The 23,054-nt window shown below is 39.4% G+C and overlaps 1 protein-coding gene across 3 annotated transcripts in view; it reads left to right on the top strand.

The window, feature by feature from the left end:
- PINX1 (PIN2 (TERF1) interacting telomerase inhibitor 1) overlaps positions 1-21,874 on the top strand; it is an 85,193-nt gene extending 63,319 nt beyond the window's left edge. For all 3 annotated transcript variants that reach the window (XM_004766065.3, XM_013063297.2, XM_045078390.1), the window contains exon 7: positions 21,151-21,874. In XM_004766065.3, the coding sequence (XP_004766122.1) occupies positions 21,151-21,639 (489 nt within the window). In that variant the 3' untranslated portion in view covers positions 21,640-21,874. The remainder of the gene's footprint in view (positions 1-21,150) is intronic.
- Positions 21,875-23,054: the final 1,180 nt, after the last annotated feature.

The following is a 23,054-nucleotide window of genomic DNA, read 5'->3' as shown; positions in this document are numbered from 1 at the left end:
ACATACACAAGCAACGAACATTCTACATTAAGTACTTGGAAATGGGTCTTTCAACACCTAGTTTGTTCAGTGTTGTGAAAAGTATTTACATTCAACATTTGCTTATATTTCTTGTTGAAATTTGGAGTTGAAGAGCTGTTGTGCCAAAAGAGGGGAAAAACTGCTTATTTGATAAGAATTAATTGTAAATTAGTACAGCAAATGTTTGCATATAAATGAGCATTACTAAATTGCTTGAAGCTACCTGAAAGCCTTTCTTTTAAGTAATTTAAGTATTTCCCTTAGCTTTGGGAATTCTTTGTAATTCAAGCTATTTTCTAATTATGTTGTTTGGATAACTTACCACTGAAATACCATCGGATGAACTAAGAATCTTTTCTTTTATAGGCTTTGGTTCTAAACTAAATGCTAAAGGAAGATTCTTATTTGTTAATTTGCTAGACCAGTCCTTCCATAGAGATAATGTGAGAGGCTTAAACCCAACCTTAAATTAGTAGGATCTCACTAATAGCTCTAAGTGTAGTTTAGCATGTTTTTTGATGCTTATCAGTCATTAAATTATAATCTTATGTAATTCCATTGGAGCTGCTTTATAACAACCAGAAAATTCTGTTTAAAACTGTCTTTAACCTAAAGGGAATTTTAACCTTTACGGGAATTTTCCAAATAATTATTTTTTTCTTCTCTAAGATTTAAATTGTAAGTTCTCTGTGTTTATTAGAAATCATAGTGCTGGTAGGTCTTTCTGATTGTCAGGGTTCTGTTAATTCTTATCTGAAGCCGACTGAACCTCTAGGAAGTTCATTCAGAGGTTTATTTCTTCGAGTGGCACTCAAGTCTCTGCAAACAACACAAGGCTGAAATGTTTGTCAGCTGTTCTTTGACAGGTTTATCTTTTCTGCATCAGAGTTGTTTAAAGCAGAGTAGTAGTAATAATGAGAGCCAGCCTCCAATCTCTTCTGCCTCCCCCCCCCCCACCGATATCCAGGACTTCTGTAATTCATTCCAATTCTTAAAATCATATGGAGGTTCTCAGTTCTACTTAACTGGTCATGAAGCATTTTGTGAGCCTGGATTCCAAATCACTTTTTAATAAGTACTTACATTTATTTTATGTCTTGATTTCAATAACCTAGATTTGTTGGGGTTTCTATTTCTACAAACAAGAAAGCCCACCTGAGGAAGCTACTTAAGTAAAATCTGAACATTCATATCAATGCCCCTTCTAAAAGGAAGGTAGCTTTAAATTATAGAAAATTGCTGTGTAGACTCTGGAAATCAGTTAAGTTAGTTTTATTTCTGTGTATCAGTAAACCTTATAAATAGAGTGTGAGCTTTAGATATTTACCTAATCCTTATTCCAAAGTTGAAGTTCCAAATTGGAAATTGTGTGCCTGTGTACTGTGTGATCCTAAGAAAATCTTTTTAAATTTATGCTGTATTTTTTATTTTTTTATTATGTATGCCACCGTACAATACATCATTCATTTTTGATATAATGTTCCAAGATTCATTGTTTGTGTATAACATCCAGTGCCTGTGCAGTCCGTGCCCTGCTTAATACCCATCATTGGGCCAACCCATCCCCCCCACCCCCTCCCTTCTGAAACCCTCTGTTTTGTTTTTGTTTTTGTTTTTTCAGAGTCCATGGTCTCTCATGGTTTGTCTCCCCCTCCGATTTCCCCCCACTTCATCTTTCCTTTCCTTCTAATGTCCTCCATGCTATTCCATATGTTCCTCAAGCAAGTGAAACCACATGATAATTGACTTTCTCTGCTTGATGTAATTTGCTCATATGGTGTATTTTTTAAATATTTTTTAAATATTGACACTTCACTTAGGTAAATCAGCCATTTAATTTTGGGGTGCCTAAGTGGCTCAGTTGGTTAAGCATCCAGCTCTTGATTTGGACTCAGATCATGATCCCAGTATCTTGAGATTGAGCTCTGCATCAGGTTCCACACACAGTACAGAACCTGCTTAAGATTCTCTCCCTCTCCCCCTGCTCCTCCCTGCTTCTTGCCTCTACTCATGCATGCATGTACACTCTCTCTTTATTAAATTTTATTTTATTTTATTTTATTTAAGTTCAGTTAATTAACTTATAGTGTATTATTAACTTTAGAGGTAGAGTTCAGTGATTCATCAGTTGTATATAAAACCCAATGCTCATTATGTCACATGCCCTCCTTAATGCCTGTTACCCAGTCACCGGATTCCCCCACCTTCTACCCCTCCAGCCACCCTGTTTGTTTCCTAAAGTTAAAAGTCTCTTATGGTTTATCTCCCTCTCTGATTTCATAATTTTTTATTTTTCTCTCCCTTCCCCTATGATCTCTGTTTTGTTTCTTCAATTCCACATGAGTGAGATCGTACAATTGTCTTTCTCCAGTTGACTTATTTTGCTTAGCTTAATACCTTCCAGTTCTATCCACATTGTTGCAAATGGTAGGATTTCATTTGTCATTGATGGCTGAGTAATATTCCATTGTATATGTATACCACATCTTCTTTATCCATTCACCCGGTGCTAAGCCCTTTATCTGGTAAGACATTTACAAAAATCTTCTTCCATTCTGTAGGTTGTCTTTTGGTTTGGTTGACTATTCCTTTTCTGTGTAAAAGCTTTTTATCTTGGTGAAATCCCAGTAGTTCATTTTTGCCTTTGTTTACCTTGCCTTTGGAGACTTGTCTAGTAAGAAGTTGATGTGGCTGAGGTCAAAGAAGTTGCTGTCTGTCTGTCTCTCTCTCTTAAGAAAAAAAAAATCACTTAATTTTAGATCATCATCCTTATGCTCATCCCATCCCCTCCTCCCTTTTAAGGGAATAAATGTGTTGTTAGGGAGGTAAAAGTGTAGCATTCATATTACTTTATTTTTTAATTTTTTACTTGGAATTGGATTAATCATGATACATAGCACATTATTTGGTTTCACTTTATTTTAGACTCCTTTTCCCTTATACAGATCTAGAACTGATACCTTGGCACTTCCTTAAAGTAAATAGATAAAATTGGATGTCTTTGAGTTCCAAGTGAGCCATAGGCAGAGCCTGTTTCTGTGTATCTGTGCTTTGAAATTATAAATCAGGCTCATCCTAGAGTCTTGTTTGTGACTCCTTCAGTGTAACAATCTCTCATTATTTCATCATTTTTCTTCTAAATATTTTAATTGTTTTCTTCCTGTGTACTTCCCCTGCTTGAGACTTTTCCAGTTCCTTCTTCTATTTAACTCGGGTATTTGCCCTTGTCGCCCAGTAGCATTGTTGCATGACCAATGATTAAATGAGTAAGACACAGTCCCTACTCAGGGTCTAGTTGGTAAATTAAGGTTTACACAATCAACTGGAGCAAAAGCATTGATTGCTGAGGACATATGTGATGTAGCGATGAATTCAGCTTGCAGAGATTAAAGAAGGTAACACATGTGTAGATTCTTAAAGGGGCCATAGTTGGCTAAGTTGAAAGGCCTTGCAAGGAGGAGAAAAGAGCCATTTCCACAAAGACACAGATCCTTGAAAAAGCAAAGGGCCTTTTAGGGGACAGCTAGCATACTGATATGGCTAGCCTGTGAAAATGGATAGAGAGAGGCAAATACCCCAGACACTTATCCTCTCTGTGTTACTTTGAAATAAATCCCTGAAATCATAACATTTTATCCATAAATACTTCAGTACTGAGCTTATATGTCTAAAGGTTAAAGGACTTTTTAAAAATGTATAATTCCAAGACCGTTATTCTATAAAAGCTGATGATAATCATTTTCAAAATGATACAGATTTTGGCTTCTTTTTTTTTTTTTTTTTTTTTTTTGAGATTTTATGAGAGGGGTGCTTGGGTGGCTCAGTGGGTTAAGTCTCTGCCTTCGGCTTGGGTCATGATCTCAGAGTCCTGGGATCGAGCCCCGCATCGGGCTCTCTGCTCAGCATGGAGCCTGCTTCTCCTCCTTCCCCTCTGCCTGCCTCTCTACCTACTTGTGATCTCTGTCAAATAAATAAATAAAATCTTTAAAAAAAAATTTCACTTATGAGAGAGAGAAAGCGAGAGTTAGGAGGAGTGTGGAGGGGGAGGGGCAGAAGGAAAAGGAGAAGAAGACTCCCTGCTGAGCAGGGAACCCTGACTCAGGACTAGACTGTGATCCATCCTGGGCCCTGAGATCATGACCTGAGCAGAAGGCAGTTCCTTAACTAACTGAGCCACCCAGGAGCCCCAAATTTTGGCTTTAAGTTTCTTTCAGTCTGTGGATTCCCTCCATATCTTGTTCGTTTTTTTTTTTTTTTCCAATTTTAGAATGAAATTTAGAATAAAAATTTCCACGTATCTGTTTACCCTGAGGTAATAAATAAATAATATTTTATTTGTTTCCTTTATTTACCAGTTTTTAAATAGAATAGATTCTCTAGCATTGTCTGAAAGTGATTAGTGAGTTTTCCTTTTTTGTATCACTCATGGAGTAAAATACATCCGTTGTGTTTCAGTGTGTTGCATTTATTTTTTTAATGATCAGATTTTCCATCTTTGCCCAGTGGAAACCTCTTCAGGTTGGGTCCTGAATTCTTTTGACATGACCCTATAATGGTATTTGATCATTCCTTCTTACTCAGGAAGAGATTTTCCAGGCTTACTATCTAAGTTTGCTGCCTCAGACTTGGAGTCATCCATTTCTCTCTGGTTCCTTTTGGTGGTAAATAATGTTTGGAGACCACAGTCTGGGCAGTAGGTTTGCTCATTGCCATTAGGTTGGTCTTTGTTCCTAGCCCTTATTGCATAGGTAGAACTATATATTTTTTAAAGATTTTATTTATTTGACAGAGAGAGAACATGTACACAAGCAGGGGGAGCAGCAGAAGGAACGAGAGAAGAAGGATTCCCACTGAGCAGGGAGTCCTGTGTGGGGCTCGATCCCAGGATCCTGAGATCAGGACCTGAGGTGAAGGCAGATACTTAACTGACTGAGCTCCCCAGGCTCCCAAACTGTATTTTTTAAATAATAAAATAAATTATGTGTTTATATTCATATTACTGGTTCAAATTCAGGACCATAGGACTTAACATTATTAATCTTTTATTATCTTTATTTGCCACAGTAGGAACTCTTGGAATCTATGGATTCTAGAAATAAAATCATTATACTATTATTTTATTTATTTCCCATTACATTTTCTATCCCAACTTCATGATAGTTAGAGAAAAACACTGACAACTTATCCAGAAAAAAAGAAAGAAAAAAAAAAGCTGAAATGTTTTTTGTTGTTTTAGCATTTCTTTTTGTCCTTAGGGTAAATCCCATTAAGGTATGTACAGTCAAATTATGGTGTTTTAAGGTCATTTGGAATTCCATTCTGTGTAGGTATTCACATGTATTTATCTCATTTTGGTTTTAGGAATTACTTTCTTTCTTTTTTTTTTTTTTTTAAGATTTTTACTTATTTATTTATTTGACAGAGAGAGAGATCACAAGTAGAGCAGCAGGTGGGGGGTGGAGTGGGGAAGCAGGCGCCCTGCTGAGCAGATAACCTGATGTAGGGCTCAATCCCAAGACCTTGAAATCATGACCTGAGCCAAAGACAGAGGCTTAACCCACTGAGCCGCCCAGGTACACCAGGAATTACTTTCTTAAATATGATTTTTTTAATATGTTCATTGATTCTTGATTATGTTCTCCATTTTTACCCTCTTAATTATATTAGAAATTACTAATTATTCTGTAGTTTGAACTATGCACAAACTTTTAAGTGGAACCTGGTTTTAAGATTTTTCTTCACCCAGATTATCTGATTGGTCAGAACATATAGCTCTTAATGCTTGCACATAATTCTGTAAAAAAATGATTAGAGTATAGGCAGTCTTAAAACTTGATACATACATACTTGTGTGATATAGGACATGTTATTCCTCTATCACCTTCCATTACAGGATGGAAAAGTGATATTTTTGACTAAGCCTGGGAATGGATAGTTCCATGTCAATAATGGGATATCTGGAGAAGAGCTAACCTCTCTTCCCAAAGTCACCTAGCAAGCTGGTTGTTCATGACAGAATGCTTGTCTGGTCTTCTTGTCACTTCCCTTCCAGGTGTCTGCCAGTTTTGCATAAAATGTATGGTTCATTGGGAAAAGCCTGCCCCCTTAGAACAAGGGAAATCAAAGATTTAGCTCTAAGATTTAATCAGAAGAACTGCTCATCTTATCCAGACCATGGCAGTATCTGTGTAAACACACCTTCTTAAAGCAGGTTTAGCAGAACACTAATTCCATGGGGTGTCAATGAATTTTATGCCAAAAGGGGTTCCAAAGTGAAATAACTTGGTAAGTTCTGAAGTTTAACCGCTACTAGATACCTCAGATGACAGTGTGCATTATGAATCAAAGGGAGGAATAGCATAGGCTTGTTTCCCAAGCTTATTTAACCATGAACCCATCCCACTTTTTCATAAATCAACATGTTGTATTGGAGGAGTATTACATTGGAAAACAAAGCTGCCTCGAGATTTAACTTTACAGGACATCCATGAGACAGGGACATCTTAACCACAGGGATCCATCCAGCAAAATTCAGATTCTGAGAGAACTTAGTAGCACAAATGCCTTGGTTTCATCAGTAAGAAATTGAAAAAGCAAAAGAGGGAATGAGAATGAATAGCCTAAAAGACAAGAGACCTACCAACTAATCACAATATATACGTGGACCTTATTTGGAAACTGATTCAAAGGAACTATAATAAGAAATAAAAGACAATTATAAGTTGAATTGAAATTAATAAAAGAATTAAAAGACAATTAAACCAATGTGAATACAGGCTAGATATTTAGTGATGTTAAACAATTTCTGTTAATCTTATGGATTTTTCTTAGACCTCTTACCTTGTAGACACACATACTAAAACATTTGTAGATGAAAATACATGATATCTTTGATTTGCTTTGAATTAATGGGAGTAAAGTTGGTAATGGTTTTGTGTTGATAATGGTTAAAGCTCAGTATTGGATATTATTGGGTTCATTTTACTGTTTTCTCAGCTTTTCTATGTTTGGAAATTTCCATGGTAAAAGTTTTAAAAAGAAGACTGCTAAATATGTATCACTTCTGTATGAGTTCATTAGAAATAACTAAGGCCATAACTAATTTTAAATTTCCCTGCTTAGTCTAGATTCTTCCCCAGCAGCTGTCTTTGTTCCCCCAGCTGGAAAAAGACCAGGATTTCTAAAGCATAGAAGCCTTTTTGGATTTACAGGTGTGATTTGTTGCAGAATGAAAGAGGTTACCAGTGACATCCTTCTGTATTTGGAGGAGCCTCTCATAGCCTTGCTCCTTCCTCTGCAAGATGGAAATGGAATTGGCCACAGAAAATACCAGTTGTCTCAATGAGACACATGTGCCCTAAGAAAACATTCTCTCTGCAGCCTGTGGTTTATAGGCCCCCGTATATGCATAGACAGCAGATGGGTCTTGTGCTACGTGCCCAGAAGCCAGTAGCATACGGCAGTTAGGGGCAGGGCTCAAAGCAAGGAAAGTGGTAGTGCATTCCAACCAGAAAGGAAGTTCTTATAAAACCTTTTATCCCTGTTAATGGCAGTTTTAGCAAAAATAGATCAAAAACAAATGTGTTTGGGGGGTGAGGGAGAAGGGCAACTTTATTTGGACCAAACCGTTTTAAGATATATTGAAAACCTCATCTCTTTTCCTCATTTTATACCCCTTTCTACCTCCCCCCACCTATCTCAAGCTACACACACACACACACACACACACACACACCCTTAGACTAGTTTAGTTTATTGCCAGCCAGTCATGGTGCTGTCTGCTCTGGAAAGTAGCAGGAAAAGCTGATAAGGTGCTGAGGACAGAAATCTCTGGCCTTATCTCTCCCTAGCACACAGTGCCGAGAGTGCATCCTTTTCCTGTCCTAGGACAAGAGACATAAACCGACCATCTCCTGGCAGCAAGGACTTCAAACAGGCTTTGGGAGCCTGCCTCTACTTTCTATAAGAGCCAGAAAGGAGAAAGTGGGTCATTGCTTTTTTGAAAGTTGTTTTAATACCAGTAAAAATTTATATTGTCTTATAGTTCACAAACCCAATTTATAATAAGACACTCATAATAAAGAAGAAGAAAAGAAAAAGAAGTGGCGGGGGGTGGGGTGTAAAGGGAAGAACTACCAAAATAACCCAAGAGTTGTTAAGTCACTGTACTGTTTTGTTTAGTTAGACTTTTGCCAGGGCGTAGGTTTGGACTGAAAGGATTAGATTTGGCTTTTTGTTTGTTGACAGATCAAGCAAATGGTTTTGAGAGCTTTTGTGATAATAAGAAATTGACATACAGATGGCTCAGTTTTGGAAGAGAAGAGTGAAATATTGGCTCGTTTTTCCTCCTAACCCTCTCTCCTGCCAGGAAAACAGAAATAACATTCTCTCCCAGATTTTCATCCTGTAATGTAACGAAAATAGGATGAACCTTTGGGTTAGAGCATGGCCGTGGCTTGTGAGAAGGCAATGCTTCGCTTCTCATGAAATAGTCTGCAGGGACACCAGTGATGTGGGTCTGGGCATCACCATCTCCCCTCTGGGTCCTCTTTGGAACCTCACCAGGTGAAGAAGGAAGCATGATGTCATTCTGAATATTCTAGATCCTCAGGACCCAGTTTGCAAGACTTTACAGTATTAAGGAGGCCAGGCTTAATGCTTTGTTACTAGTTTTGGAAGAAATTGTTCACTGGACACTTCCAACAGCCAGTTGCTCAGTTTGTTTCCCAGTGTCTAGAGTCTCTCATGGTTTGTCTCCCTCTCTGATTTCTTCCCATTCAGTTTTACCTCCCTTCCCCTGTGATGCTCTGTTCTATTTTTTATGTTCCACATATGAGTGAAACCATATGATAATTGTCTTTCTCTGCTTGAGACTTAGCATAAACCCCTTCAGTTCTATCCATGTTGATGCAAATGGTGGGTGTTCATCCTTTCTGATGGCTGAGTGATAGTCCATTGTGTATATGAACCACATCTTTATCCATTCGTCTGTTGAAGGGCATCTTGGCTCCTTCCACAGTTTGACTATTGTGGTCATTGCTACTATGAACCTTGGGGTGCATGTGCTCCTTCTTTTCACTACATCTGTACCTTTGGAATAAATACCCAGTAGTGCAGTTGCTGGGTGGGAGGGTAGCTCCATTTTTAACTTTTTGAGGAACCGCCATACTGTTTTCCAGAGTGGCTGTACCAACTTGCATTCCCACCAATAGTGTAAGAGGGTTCCCCTTTCTCCACATCCTCGCCAACACTTGTTGTTTCCTGCCTTGTTAATTTTTGCCATTCTGACTGGGATAAGGTGGTATCTCATTGTAGTTTTGATATGAATTTCCCTGATGGCTAATTTATTTTCTATGAACTCTTTAGAATTGTGGTCTCCCTTTAATCGATTAGGGATTTATTTATTTTTATTTTTTTTTAAAGATTTTATTTATTTATTTGACAGAGAGATCACAAATAGGCAGAGAGGCAGGCAGAGAGAGAGAGGAGGAAGCAGGCTCCCCGCTAAGCAGAGAGCCCGATGTGGGACTCGATCCCAGGACCGTGAGATCATGACCTGAGCCGAAGGCAGCAGCTTAACCCACTGAGCCACCCAGGCGCCCCTCGATTAGGGATTTATTGAACTGAGTTGTTTTGCAGTTGGTTTTCTTATCATTTAGTTTCTCCCAGTGCATTTTTTAAATTTTAATTTTTGATGTGGTGGGAAAACTACTTACATGAGATCTACTCTGGTCTTATTTTTTTATTGATATTATTTTTTTACAATCTGTCTCCCTTGGGATGGGAGCTTCTTATCAAGGTCCCAACCACGGTCAGGTAAATGATAGGTGCTCAGTGGCTGTTCATGAGGGACAAAATGGCCAAATCATTGGACCTGAGCCTTTTCAAGGTCATATTTTTGTGTCATTTACTTTTATTACATTATGTGACTCCCCGAGTTCAGAATTTTATTTAATTTACTCATGCTAATAACTTAAATATCCTTTAAAAATAGAATTATTTTGCCCTACCAAATCTACTCCTAAAAAGTATTTTTTTTTTCTTTAAGATTTTTATCTATTTGACAGACAGAGCACAAGCAGGCAGAGAGGCAGGCAGAGAGAGAGAGAGAGAGAGAAGGAGGCAGGCTCCTGAGAACCCAATGTGAGGCTCGATCCCAGGACCCTGGGATCATAACCTGAGCCGAAGGCAGAGGCTTTAACCACTGAGCCACCCAGGTGCCCCTAAAAAGTATTTTTAAATGTTTTTAATTGTTATTTTGATTTCTGGTCAATTAAAAAGAGTATAGAAGGGTTATTAACCTTATATAATATACAAGAACTGAGGGACTTTCTTTTGTTAGTGACTTCATTTACCTAATTTACCTTTCTCTTAAAAGTAATCTTGAGGGCACCTCAGTGACTCAGTCTTTAAGCATCTGCCTTCAGCTCAGGTCATAATCTCGGCGTCCTGGGATCAAGTTCCACATCAGGCTCCCTGCTCAGTGGAGGATCTGCTTTTCCCTCCCCAACTTCCCCTGCTTGTGTTCCCTCTCTCACTGTCTCTTCTCTGTCAAATAAATAAAATCTTAAAAAAAAAAAAAAAAGGTAATCTTGACTATTCCAGATAACTATTCTTCCTCTAATCCTAGTTTCAAAGTACTGGGTTCTCTGAACTCTTCAAAAAATGCTGTGCTTTCTATAATAAGGAAGCTGAGTATGAGTTTTCATGACTCCTAAGCAATTATCATGTTTTTTCTGGAGTAAAGATGGAAGAATCAGATTCTCAGATAGCCTCTGCTTTTGCTCATTAAGATTCAGAGACTAGGAGCGCCTGGGTGGCTCAGTGGATTAGCCTCAGCCTTCAGCTTGGGTCATGATCTCAGGGTCATGGTATTGAACCCCGCATTGGGCTCTCTACTCAGTGGGGAGCCTGTTTCCCCCTTTCTCTCTGCCTGCCTCCTTGCCTGCTTGTGATCTCTGTGTATCTGTCAAATAAATAAAATCTTTAAAAAAAAAGATTCAGAGACTACCCTTCAACTATGGATAAAAGCTATTTGTCCTGCCTCCAGAGAACAGCAAAGAGAACCAGTTGACCTAGAATTATAAAATATAGTCAGTTTGGATTAATTTTAGACTTCATTTAAAGAAGTTGGTATCTACGTCACATTGATCATTTCTAGCTTTGCAGGAGGTTCGTTTATCTTCTAAGGGCTAGTATGTTGTGAAATGTTGTCACATGAGTCACTGCAACTTCTGAGCCTTAGGATCTTTCAGGGAGGCAAGAAACCTGCTCCTCTTTCTTTCCCCTCTTTTTCCCCAGAGGCTGTATGACTCTTGTCAGGAGTTTTGATGTCAGTTACTTGAAAAATTATTGCCATAGAGAACCATCATTTTGAAACACGTTTATGTTGGTTCTTTTAATGGATGGCAGTTGGAACAACTGAGGAGGCAAAAGAAAAAAAAAATAGACATGAACAGTTTTGTTAGCATTGGCCTTCATATGAGGAATTTGGCATTATTTGTATTGCCCTCCTGTTGTTCAGTGCAGAGCGAGATATTTTGTCCCTTTTAGTTTTCCATTATCTTCTCTGAGGGTGTCCAGTTTATTCATCTGAGTTTGTAAATTCCAAGAAAGTTCTAATGCCTAATTATTAGAAAGATATCTCTGTAGGTTTGTAGGGTGTTGAGAATTCTCTTTGATGTCTGGATCACTTCATCAGACTTTCTCCTTGTCTACCATCCTTTGCTACTTGAAATCAGATAGCAGTTAGCAGCCTCTCTACTATTCACCAGCATTAATTCAGGAAGATAACAAGTGATGGACATTAAGAACTCCCATCAAACCCAAAGCCCCCCAGTTCCATATAAATGTGGATGTAGATGTATGTGTCTGTATGTATATGTGTGTATGTGTGTATACTTCAGAGCATCTAATACTTCCAAAAGCAGATATTTGATAATAAATTTATTTGTTCAGCAAATACTTACTTAGCATCTATTATGTTTATTTCTCTCTAGAGAGAAACAGACTTCCACAAATTCTTTACTGTTGCAATTCAAAACTTTATTTAAGGACATTGATATTTGAAATGCATATAGTTGTCACAAGTCATAAGATAGTCTTTTGATTTCCCCTAACCATTTAAAATGAATATATATATATATATATAAATAAATATAAATATAAATATAATATATATTTATATATATAAATAAATATATATATATATATATATATATATATTTAGGGTGGGGGCAGAGGGAAAGAGAGGATCTCAAGCAGGGCTCAGTCTCACAACCCTGAGATCATGACCTGAGTTGAAATCAAGAGTTGGACACTTAACCAGCTGAGCCATGTAGGCACTCCTAAAATGTAAACCTGTTTTTTAACTTGTGAGATGTTTAGAGATCAGCAGCAGGCTGGATTTGGCCCATGGGCCATAGTTTGTCATCGCTGTTCCAGAGACCTCTGCTGGAGCCCCTGCAGAGTGTGCTTCTAATACATGCCATGCATCTGATGAGAAGGAAATGGTTTCATCTGGATGGGAAGAATGTATACTGCAAAATGCTGACTCTCTTCTTCCTACCCTTCCAAGCACCTTCTAGTCATTAGGCCTGCCCGGCAGGCACAGATCTCTACCAATATATACAAAACTTACGGCGCAGTGGGTGGTAGTGAGAGTATCAGCCTTGATCTGCTTGGGCTTTGTATCTTCTGTGCTTTCCTTGAGCACCTACCATGTGGTTGTTCCTCCCTGGAGAGTGTGTTCTGAATATAAATGAAATAGGAATGGTCTCTGCCCTCAAGGAACTTAACATTTCCCTGGGAAGATGCTTACACAGCAAATTATACAGAATCAGAAAATAAAAGTAGCTCATTAATTGCTAGTCACAGACAGTAAACAAGAGAGGATATGTCACAAGTGATCAGCCTTGTTGAAGGAGGCAGTTTTGCACTCCATCTTCAAGAAGCTGATGCACCTGACTATGTGGAAAGGCTCTACAAGAACATCCTAGGCCCCGCATAATGCGTGACTGCATCAGCCCATTCTGCCCCATCTGTTGGCAGAGGCTGTAGCGCGCTGCAGAGGCTGTAGCGCGCTGCAGAGGCTGTAGCGCGTACATATTCCAGCAGTGCCTCATCCTGTAAGTGATGAAATCACTCCATAACTTTATCTCTGTCCAAAATGAATGGGTGCAGTTTCTACATCCCAGGAGCACGTCAAGACATAATTTGTGTTTCTCAGAACTGTCCTGCTGAAAAACTTGGAAAAGATACAAAATGTTCTTTCAAAGCACTCACTCTGCAAGCTTTCTTACCTTTGCACAGACTGATCCAGCCCAAGCTGAGGACAGAGAAGAGAGGAAGTGAGCATCTGCTCACTGCAGGCACCAGCTGTCAGAGCTAATCACTTGCTAAATCCATTGCTTTCGAGCTCAGGGCCTCTGCTTTTTCTTTCAATGAGGAAAGTTGAAGGATTGCTGTTGTAGAATGTGTTTTAACATGGAAATCAAAAGGCTTCAGTCGTCTTGTCACTTAAGATGTCACGTATGTGAGAGGCCAGTGAGCTGAAAGACTTTTGTCTTTGAAATCCCATTGCTGTACTAAATCTATCATAAGTTAAGATTTTATATTTATAGTGCATTTGCCCAAAACATCTCACTGAATTCTCAACCCAAACTGCTCTGTTTTCTCGCCCTGAAAGATACTAACAACATCCTTTTGAAGGCAATAAGGAAAATCCTTTTTATTTGGGCATTTTGCTGTTAATCCACCTTAGTATACATGTTTGAAAGGCAAAGAGAACTGTGAACCCAGAGGTGTTTGAGCAGATAGCTCATTAAGCTGCAGAGCCTCTAGGAGAGATTTATGTAAGAGAAACACCCAATAAACTCAAAATTCTGTGGATACTGGAGAAAAGTTGACATGTGTAGTTTTGGGCATCTTTCAGGCACCTGAGATGATTGTGATGTATTATAATTGATGTTGTAAGGATCTCTCTTTGCAAAGTCTTGTTTCCTTTACATCCATTCTGTCCCACTGCTCCCAATTCCAATGGTAATTCAGAACTGCCAAAGATAGGTTTAGGTCCCAAGATTCTCCAGCCCTCATAATGGCGCAAGTATATATAGGCTTGACCACTGGAATCTAACTACTGCTTTTGAGAAAACGGAGACAAAGCAAGTTAACAGTAGGAGGTACTGCCCGCCTCCCCAAGTAATCGTTTTTGGTATTAGAGGTATCTGGCTGGAAGTTGTAAGACATCTGTCCATGAGAGAGTCTTACCTTAGGTGGAAGTTTGGACTCAACTTTTACTTCCTGCTTCAAAACCCTCACACTTTGCTAAGTGAATTTACATGCTAATTTGACTAATTATAAACCTCTTCAGCCTGGTTTTAGGCTATTTTTTATTTATATAAACTGCAAACTACATAAGGGTTTGTTTGTTTTTTTTGTTTTTGTTTTTGTTTTTTTCTGTTTAGAAAGTAATATCTATTTCTGGTGACATTTTTTCTACGTCAAGCTTTTTGCATCAGTTACCTTCTGCCCTCGTCAAAGTTGAGCGTGGATCTTAGTCCATGGGTTATATGACCAACTGATACACATTTCCATATTAGGATGATTTCTGAAGAAAGCAGCAGCAACAAGTGAATCTGTGACATAGGCCAAAAGTTAGGATGCTATAGTGGAAAGAGAAAGGGCTTTGTTTCTGGCAGCCTTGTGGCCCCAAGACCTTCTGCAGTTAAGCGCTTTGATCTGTAAAATGGAGACAGTTCCTTTCCTTGGGCTGCTGTGAGGGTCACATGGCCTGACTTATGGTAATAAGTGACTGGCATTTTGAAGGCATCTCAGAAATGGTGGCTGCTTTCTTCAGTACATCAGGTATGGCCTTGTTGGGTCAAGTTTCCTTCTGTAACTGACTGCAGCATTCCCACAGGTACCTTCTAGCTTTAAACCATTGAGGTTCTGTGAAGTGAGGAACAGGCACTTCTGAGTTACATCCCACAAAATATTTATTGCTTGGGTAGAAATTAAGGCCCCAGCTATCATTTGGGAAAACTGATTGTCAGATTTTTTTTTTTTTTTTTTTAGTTTAAACGTTATGAATTCTTGGGACGCCTGGGTGGCTCAGTTGGTTAAGCAGCTGCCTTCAGCTCAGGTCATGATCCCAGCGTCCTGGGATCGAGTCCCACATCGGGCTCCTTGCTCAGCGGGGAACCTGCTTCTCCCTCTGCCTCTGCCTGCCATTCTGTCTGCCTGTGCTTGTTCTCTCCCTCTCTCTCTCTCTGATAAATAAATAAAATCTTTAAAAAAAAAAAAACACACATTATTAATTCTTTATTTTGTATACCCAGGACCAATATTTTCTCACAGTAAAATTTTAGACACACAATAATCACCTACTTTTAAATGAACATGAAGATTAAATCCCTCATGAAAACAACCACTAATTTGCACATGCATTTCCCTCTGTTAATTGTATCTTGCTTCACATTTCAAATGAAATTCTCCAAAGTTGCATTATTTTAACTACAAATTAAAAACAGTGTGTATTTTTTTTATTAACATATATTATTTGCTTCAGTGTTCAGATCTGTGAATTATCAGTCTTGCATAATTCACAGCACTCACCATAGCATATACCGTCCCAATGTCCATCACCCAGCCACCCTCTCTCTCTCTTCCCGCCCCCCAGCAACCCTCAGTTTGTTTTGGGGTATTACGAGTCTTTTATGGTTTGTCTCCCTCCCGATCTCATCTCGTTTCATTTTTCCCTCCATACCCCCCATGATCCCCATTCTGCCTCTCAAATTCCTCATATCAGAGAGATCATATGATAATTGTCTTTCTCTGATTGACTTACTTCGCTTAGCATAATACCCTCTAGTTCCATCCACATTGTTGCAAATGGCTGCATAGTATTCCATTATGTATATACCACATCTTTATTGGTTTATCTATTTATGGACATCTAGGTTCTTTCCACAGTTTGCTATTGTGGACATTGCTGCTATAAACATTCGAGCGCACGTGCCCCTTTGGATCCCTACATTTATATCTTTAGGGTAAATACCCAGTAGCGTGATTGCTGGGTCATGGGGTAGCTCTATTTCCAACTTTTTGAGGAACCTCCATACTATTTTCCAGAGTGGCTGCACCAGCTTGCATTCCCACCAACAGTGTAGGGGAGGGTTCCCCTTTCTCTGTATCCTTGTCAACACCTGTCGTTTCCTGACTTGCTAATTTTAACCATTCTGACTGGTTAACATGTACTTTTGTAAGCTCAGAGAAATGAGAAGACTGAGATTTTCTGGGAACAGACTATATTAACTCAGGAAACAGAACAACACAAGGAACTGTTGGCACTCTATATTTTTAAAAGAGTAGGTTCTAAAATACATGGAAAAGATTTCAAGACTCTAAATGTACCCTTGGGTCTTTTTGAGTAATTGACAAAAAGGAAGGCAATACAGTGGACATATTACAAATTTAGGGAGAGGTTTGTTTTAAAACTGCTTTTGTTATTCCCTTATCATTTCCCCTCCTCGTTCATGGACCTCTTTCTTTGCAAAGCTTCGTCTTAGGTATCCTGCTTGGTCCTGGAAATGCACATTTACTTCGGACATGTCCCTGACCACGTGAACTGACAGGAGGCTGTAGTTAGCATAAACCCTGGGGGGATTCCACAGGCAGAGCCCAGCTCCCACACAGACGACTCTACAACCTGTATCGGTCACTGGACCAAAGTGAAAGCCTGCATTTCTCCTTGAGCGTGCCATAACTAGGCAGCTATTAAAACTCTTGGCCCACTCAAGCCAGAACTTAAACAATCTTAGGCTGTGAAGGCATAAAAGCCAAGGGAGAGGCTGCCCATCATTCATTCCAGAAGGCCACCAGTTTTAATTCCAGTTGGGTAAAATCTTTAGCATTTCCCCCACGCTCTGCCTTTGGAGAACACAAATTTAGGGTATGTGAAGGATTGATGGGGATTTTGAAGCCAAGGTATAGAAAAAGAGAACCTTCAAAATTGTTAAGTACAAAAAGAGAATTTATTATCATTTTTTACATGGACAGGACTGGAGGAGATTATGCTGAGTGAAATAATAAGTCAAGCAGTGAGTCGATTATTATATGGTTTAACTTACTTGTGGAGCATAAGGAATAATATGGAGGACATTAGGAGAAGGAACAGAGAAGTGAACTGAGGGAAATCAGAGGGGGAGCTAAAGCATGAGAGTCTGGACTCTGAGAAACAGGGGGCTTTGGGGTAGGGGGGCTGGGTGAGCCTGGTGGTGGGTATTAAGGAGGGTACGTATTGCATGGAACAGTGGGTGTGGTGCATAAACAATGAATCTTGGAACACTGGAAAAATAAAATTTAAAAAAATAGTAATATGTTCTTGGTTTTAAAAAAAAGCTGTATATTGGACTTTGTGAAAGACAATTTTTTTTGTTTTTCCTTTACTTTGTAAATTAATGAGACAATGAAGTTAGCTTAAACATAGCAGATTTAAGTAAAGCTTTATGGGAATTTGCTTTATGGGGAAACAAGTTTTAGATTTTTGTGACCTTTCTTAGAAGTATTTAGGATGATTTTCAGGATATAGGTATAAAACAGATTTATAGTTAATAGTCACTCCAGTTTTTTGCTTTCACTGATTTAATCCTCTATGTAGTGTCTGTTCTTTTAAACAAATTCTTAACAACTCTTCAGTACAAAATAGTATTTGGCTCTTTCAGCTATTCTGAATGGTATTACTCAATCTCCTTGTTGACTGCCTGCTCTCTTACAGGTGGTGTAGAAATGTTTTTCCCATGGGTAGACTGCATGTATATTGGTGTCACTGCAGCATCTTGGCTTAACAGTTGGGGTGGTGCTTTGCTATGACCAGAGCTCATCTCTTCTGCCTGCTTATACTGCCTCACTGTACCTTCTCTGTGATATGAGCAGCACAAACGTCTCTTCAGAGATCAGTAAGTTTTAGACCTCCAAGGCACTTTGGAAGTGACCTCCTTTAACCTACTTCTTTGACTTAATAATAGGTAACAGGCTTAGAGAATCTATGGGATCCATTAAAGACCTTCATTAGTTAACAGCAAGGATTAGAATTCAAAAAAAAAAAAAAAGGTTACCTGAATCCCTAAGCGTAAATCAAATGTTTAGTAAGAACTATACCTCTCTTGGTAGCATTTTGTATGGAAATGGAAGTTTTCAAAGTATTGGTCATTTATTTGGCTGATATTTAGAACACTGTTAGCAAATTGGTGCATTCTCAAAGTTTATGAAAAAGTAGAAGTCACTTTGTGGCATTATAGATTTTTTTTTTTTTGAAGTTGTATTTTGTGATTAATGGAAATGTGGAAGGATGCAAGTTGTCTGTTTCAAATGATTAGAAGCAACTGTTGCATTTTTTCAGTCTTACTTTGAAATAAAGACCAAACATGAAAAAAGTTTTGGTTTTCTTAAAAAGGTGTATATTTTTCATATTCATGGCCAAGAATATAGAATACAGGGATGACAGTTGCTATAGTAAGAAACTAGGTTTATGATTTATAAAATCAAAATAAGAGCTTATGCTGTAGGAGTCCTAGGCACTGCCCTTACAAGAGTCAGATCTGCAACTGATTACTTCTGTTTCTGTGGCTTTTAAAACAGATACATTCCTGTGATGTGGGAGGGTGGCTGCCCCTGGCATTAAATGGCTCTCCCTGGCAAGTCATTGTTTTGCCTACACTTTCTTTGAGATAAATAGGATTTGGGTGCTGGCACCTTTTGCTTGTCTCCATGCCCTGCTAAGTTTGGTGTGCAATGGCCCATGGTTATTAAAATCCTTATCACCATAAGGAGTTGATTATGATCATAGTTATTTTCTGGAATTAGAAAGGCCTGCTGAATTCAACAACTGACTCAAAAATAGTCTTATATTTCCTAATAATTAAAAGTGTGATTAATGCCAGCAATTAGTTCCTGTGATTTAACTGTTAAAAGCAGGAATTAAGGAGGTAATATAGGTGAGCAAGGTAAGGAGCCATAGGATACAATTTAAATTTCAGTTCCTCAGACACCAGATGAGCTGGCCTGCATAAAATAAACTCCTTTTAATGCCATGAAACTAAATGAGACCTGCTTTACATAAACAGGACACCTTCACAGACTGTCTTCTGTCTGGGTGTGGCTTTGTACCTTAAATGGAAGGCAAGAGCATTCTTGCCCATCAAACTGGGATTAGCTGGCATCAGGACACCTTGAGAAGATTTCTCATTCTGCTATGCAGAATTTCAGCTTTTTCAACATTTAAAGAATTAAAAAGACAAGTGACCTTGTTTCACTTTCCTGGGGCAGCTGTTTTTAAATATTTTGCAAAATTACATGATGGGATTGCAGCCAGAATTGAATGCTTGATAGGTAGCATATGAAGTTGTTCCAGCACTTAGTTGGTTTATTCCATATGTTCTGCTGTTTACATTTGGAAATTTAAAAATTGACCACACAATTTTGTGTGGTTTTTTTTTTAAAGATTTATTTATTTATTTGATAGACAGAGATCACAAGTAGGCAGAGAGGTAGGCAGAGAGAGAGGAGGAAGCAGGCTCCCCGCTGAGCAGAGAGCCGGATGCGGGGCTCAATCCCAGGACCCTGGGATCATGACCTGAGCTGAAGGCAGAGGCTTTAACCCACTGAGCCACCCAGGCGCCCCCACAATTTTGTGTTTTTAGCCCTGAGTAAAATAAGGTTTGTGTTAATTGGGTAAGTTGTGATACTGTTGGTATGGTATCCTTTCGTGAGAGCTCTCTGAGGCAATAGCTTCTAAAACCCAGTTGTTCATTGATGGAGTATTGATTCTGCTGGAATTTGAAAAAGGATGCTACGTTGATTCCACTGAGCTGGTTTTTGAGTTCTGTGTCAAGAACATGGCGTGGTCCATTTATATGTGTTGGTTTGTCATAAAGTTAGCTGCATAGGCAGAACTTTGCCTGACAAGTTCAGAAAAATTTGTAGAATCCTAATTTGGAAATGGATTTATTCAGAAAGCCATTTTTCTACCCTTCCAACATGAAAGGGTCAACCAGTCTCTTCTGTGCAAGTAAGTAAAAATGAAAAGAAGCCCGGTTATTATGAAAATCCAGGTTTAGCATTATTGTCTAAGGGCTTATTTCAAAAGTTTCTGTGGGCATAGTTACTCTAAACATTGACTACATAAACCATAGTCCTTATATTCTTCATCTTGTAGGTACTTATTTTCTCGAACACATTTTCATCCTCTTCCTGTCAGCCAGCCAAAACCCATATGATGATGGTAGCATTTCATTTTTTATCCCAAGCTATCAAGTTAGGAATTTTCTCACTTCTAAAGCCTTACAGTTGAATGTATTTATTTAAAATTAAAATGTAAACCTCACTTAATGCCAGCTGTTATGAATGAGTAATTCTTCACATTTGGAAACAAGACTAACAGAGCCATGAGTATCTAATCCATGTTGGAGTAAGGATGGGGCCATCTCTCTTCCCCCCCAGCCCCAGCTGAGAAGGAATGGTTCCCCATGATAACCTACCCTTTGTGTGTGGAAGAGGGAACACATACACTTCCAGCCTTAGTGCATTCTCTTCTGGAGGGCCACCCCTGTCTGTGGAGGAGACAGGTGTTCCTGACACACCAGATTCTGGGTTGGCATTGGGCTCCTGTTACAGGAAGGGCTAGCATATATCTGTGTCATCTATGCTTCCGGGTCAATGCACAGAGACCTGTGTAATCCATAATAGAGCTGAAATAGGTGTCTGATAAAATCACAAAGCTGGAGAACGTCAGTGTCCCTGTGTTTTTAAGGGAGCTTCTGGGTACTTAGTCATCAGGCATAACATTGTTGCTAAGCAGCTATTTACTCACAATTCCCTGTAGGTGACTTGCCCAAAGTTAGCTTCTGTCTGTTTGAATACATACAGTATTCAACCAAGTGTCTGGCCATTTTGTTCTGTGCTTTACTGTTGAGCTCTACCAAAAGGGAGACAAAGAGCCAAGGTGGAAGCTGGGCACTTAGCCTGGTCTTCTACTGCTTAGGGTGAGTAGTTCCATGTGCAGTTCTTTGGGATGCTGTGAAGAGTTAACAGTTGATGCTTAATTGGTTTTAACTTTTTTCCCCACCTTAGGATGATGATTCCAGCCCCGCCACTCCAGATGGAAATGTGTCTTCCACTACAACGACCAGTGCCTTCACCATCCAGGAGTACTTTGCCAAGCGGATGGCAGAGCTAAAGCATAAGCCACAGGTCTTAGCAACAGGGCCTGACCTTGCAGAGACCCGAGTGGAAAGAAAAAGGGGAAAGAAGAGAAAAAAAGAGGCAAAAGATAAAAATGTAGAGACTTACACCGAACCGCAGGCCAAGAAGAAGAAAGACCAAGCTGAATGGCAGCTCAGAGACCCTTGTCAGGATGAGAATTCTGGTGTTTCTGCTGAGGATGGAGAGGATTGTGTGTGGCCCCCTGATGACCAGGACATTATCCCAAAGCCCAAAAAAAGAAGAGAAAAGAAAAAGCTGCAAAAGCAAGTTGAGGAAGCAGTGGAAGCTATATTACATGACATACCAATGAAGAAGACGAAGAAGAAGAAGAAGAAAAAGAAGCAAGGTTCCGAATAAATTCCTCGAGCCAGGGCCTTCTAGCCATTCAGCTGTCAGAGCCCTGTGAGCAAACACCTTTGGCCTGAAGTCATAGCAGAGTTCACCCAAGAGTGTTTGTGCACATCTTTTGACATGCCCGTGGGTTGCTGAGTCTCGTTTTCTCACCACATTTTTCCCAACACATCCCTGGAGAACTTTCTATTGTCCCAAATCATGTCTCTCATAAACAAATAAATTTCTTTTTAGACCATGAGCCCTTTAGCCTGAGTGTTTATTCATATTTATTTGAATATGCTACATTATGTGTATGGGCACGTGTGTGTGTAGGTGTGTCACAGTCTGTATTTGCTCTTGATTTCCTTCAGTAACAATGAATTGTGCTTCCTTCTCAAGGACTCAGTCTAATTAAAGGATTAAGAGGCAATAGTTTGGATTTACATAATTCTTTCTGTTCTATAGCCAACCATGCATTTTTTGCCAAGCATGTATTATGTGCTTACATTCCCAGATTGGAGTGTTGTTTGGTTTAGTTTGATTTGGTTGGGGAGATTGTTTTAATATCCTCTCTTCCACCAAGTGATGGTGGCTGTGTATTCAGAGGTCTTCTTCTTCCCAAGATAACAAAGTGAGCTGACTCTGGGGATAGCTTAATCTTCCGGGTCTCCCAGGAGGCCTCTCAGCCAGCTGTCCCTCACGGAGTGTGGAAAGTCAGAACTGCTTCCATGTGGTGGTGCTTGGGGATAGTCCCCTGTCATGTGCTCTGCCTTATTTGTAATGAGGAGGAGGTCCTCAGGAGGTTCAAAAATACTGAGAAGCTAAGGTCATGGAAGTAATTTCCTCTGGAAATCAGCCAGTCTCGAGATTGCCTTATAAAAGTACCTAAAAGTATAAACATTGCATACATAAAAAAAGAGTATCTTTCTGTGCTGTTCAAAGTACATGGCATCACCTCATTGTGTTTATCCTGCCTGCTACCATGCCCTGGTGAGTCTCCCTGTGTGCTGGTTAATCTCTTCCTGGGGGACTTGACTTCAGACCCCCTCATGCCCTCTTTGGGACACAGTGGAAAAGCAAATGCTTGCTTGAAGTTTGGAGGTCCAGCCCTACTGTTTTCCCTGCTTGTTTGCCCTCCTCTGCCTTCTTTTTGCTCCTCATCTATTCCTTCTTCATCATCCTTTTCTCCTTTTACTCCCTTTTCCCTGCTCTCTTCTTATTTTCAGCCCCCAGCTTTCTTGTACCCCTTTTTAGCTGCCTGCTTCCCATGCCACTCTTGCAGTTTGCCACTGCTTGGCCTGCTCTGCGGGACCTGTGACCGTAGGTGTAGGGGGAGGAGGGACTTCGCAGGCTGTGTGCTCTTCCCCTGATTTCAAGATTGCTGAGGGGTAGCAGGAACTAGAACACCCAGGTGATCTGATCACCTGTGGCCCTTGATT

The sequence above is a fragment of the Mustela putorius genome, unplaced genomic scaffold (genome assembly GCF_011764305.1).
Source record: "Mustela putorius furo isolate JIRA1106 unplaced genomic scaffold, ASM1176430v1.1 tig00000242_pilon_pilon_pilon, whole genome shotgun sequence".
NCBI classification, from domain to species: Eukaryota; Metazoa; Chordata; class Mammalia; order Carnivora; family Mustelidae; genus Mustela; species Mustela putorius.
The sequence above is the reverse complement of the archived record's forward strand: the minus strand, read 5'-3'. Positions and strand labels throughout refer to the sequence as shown.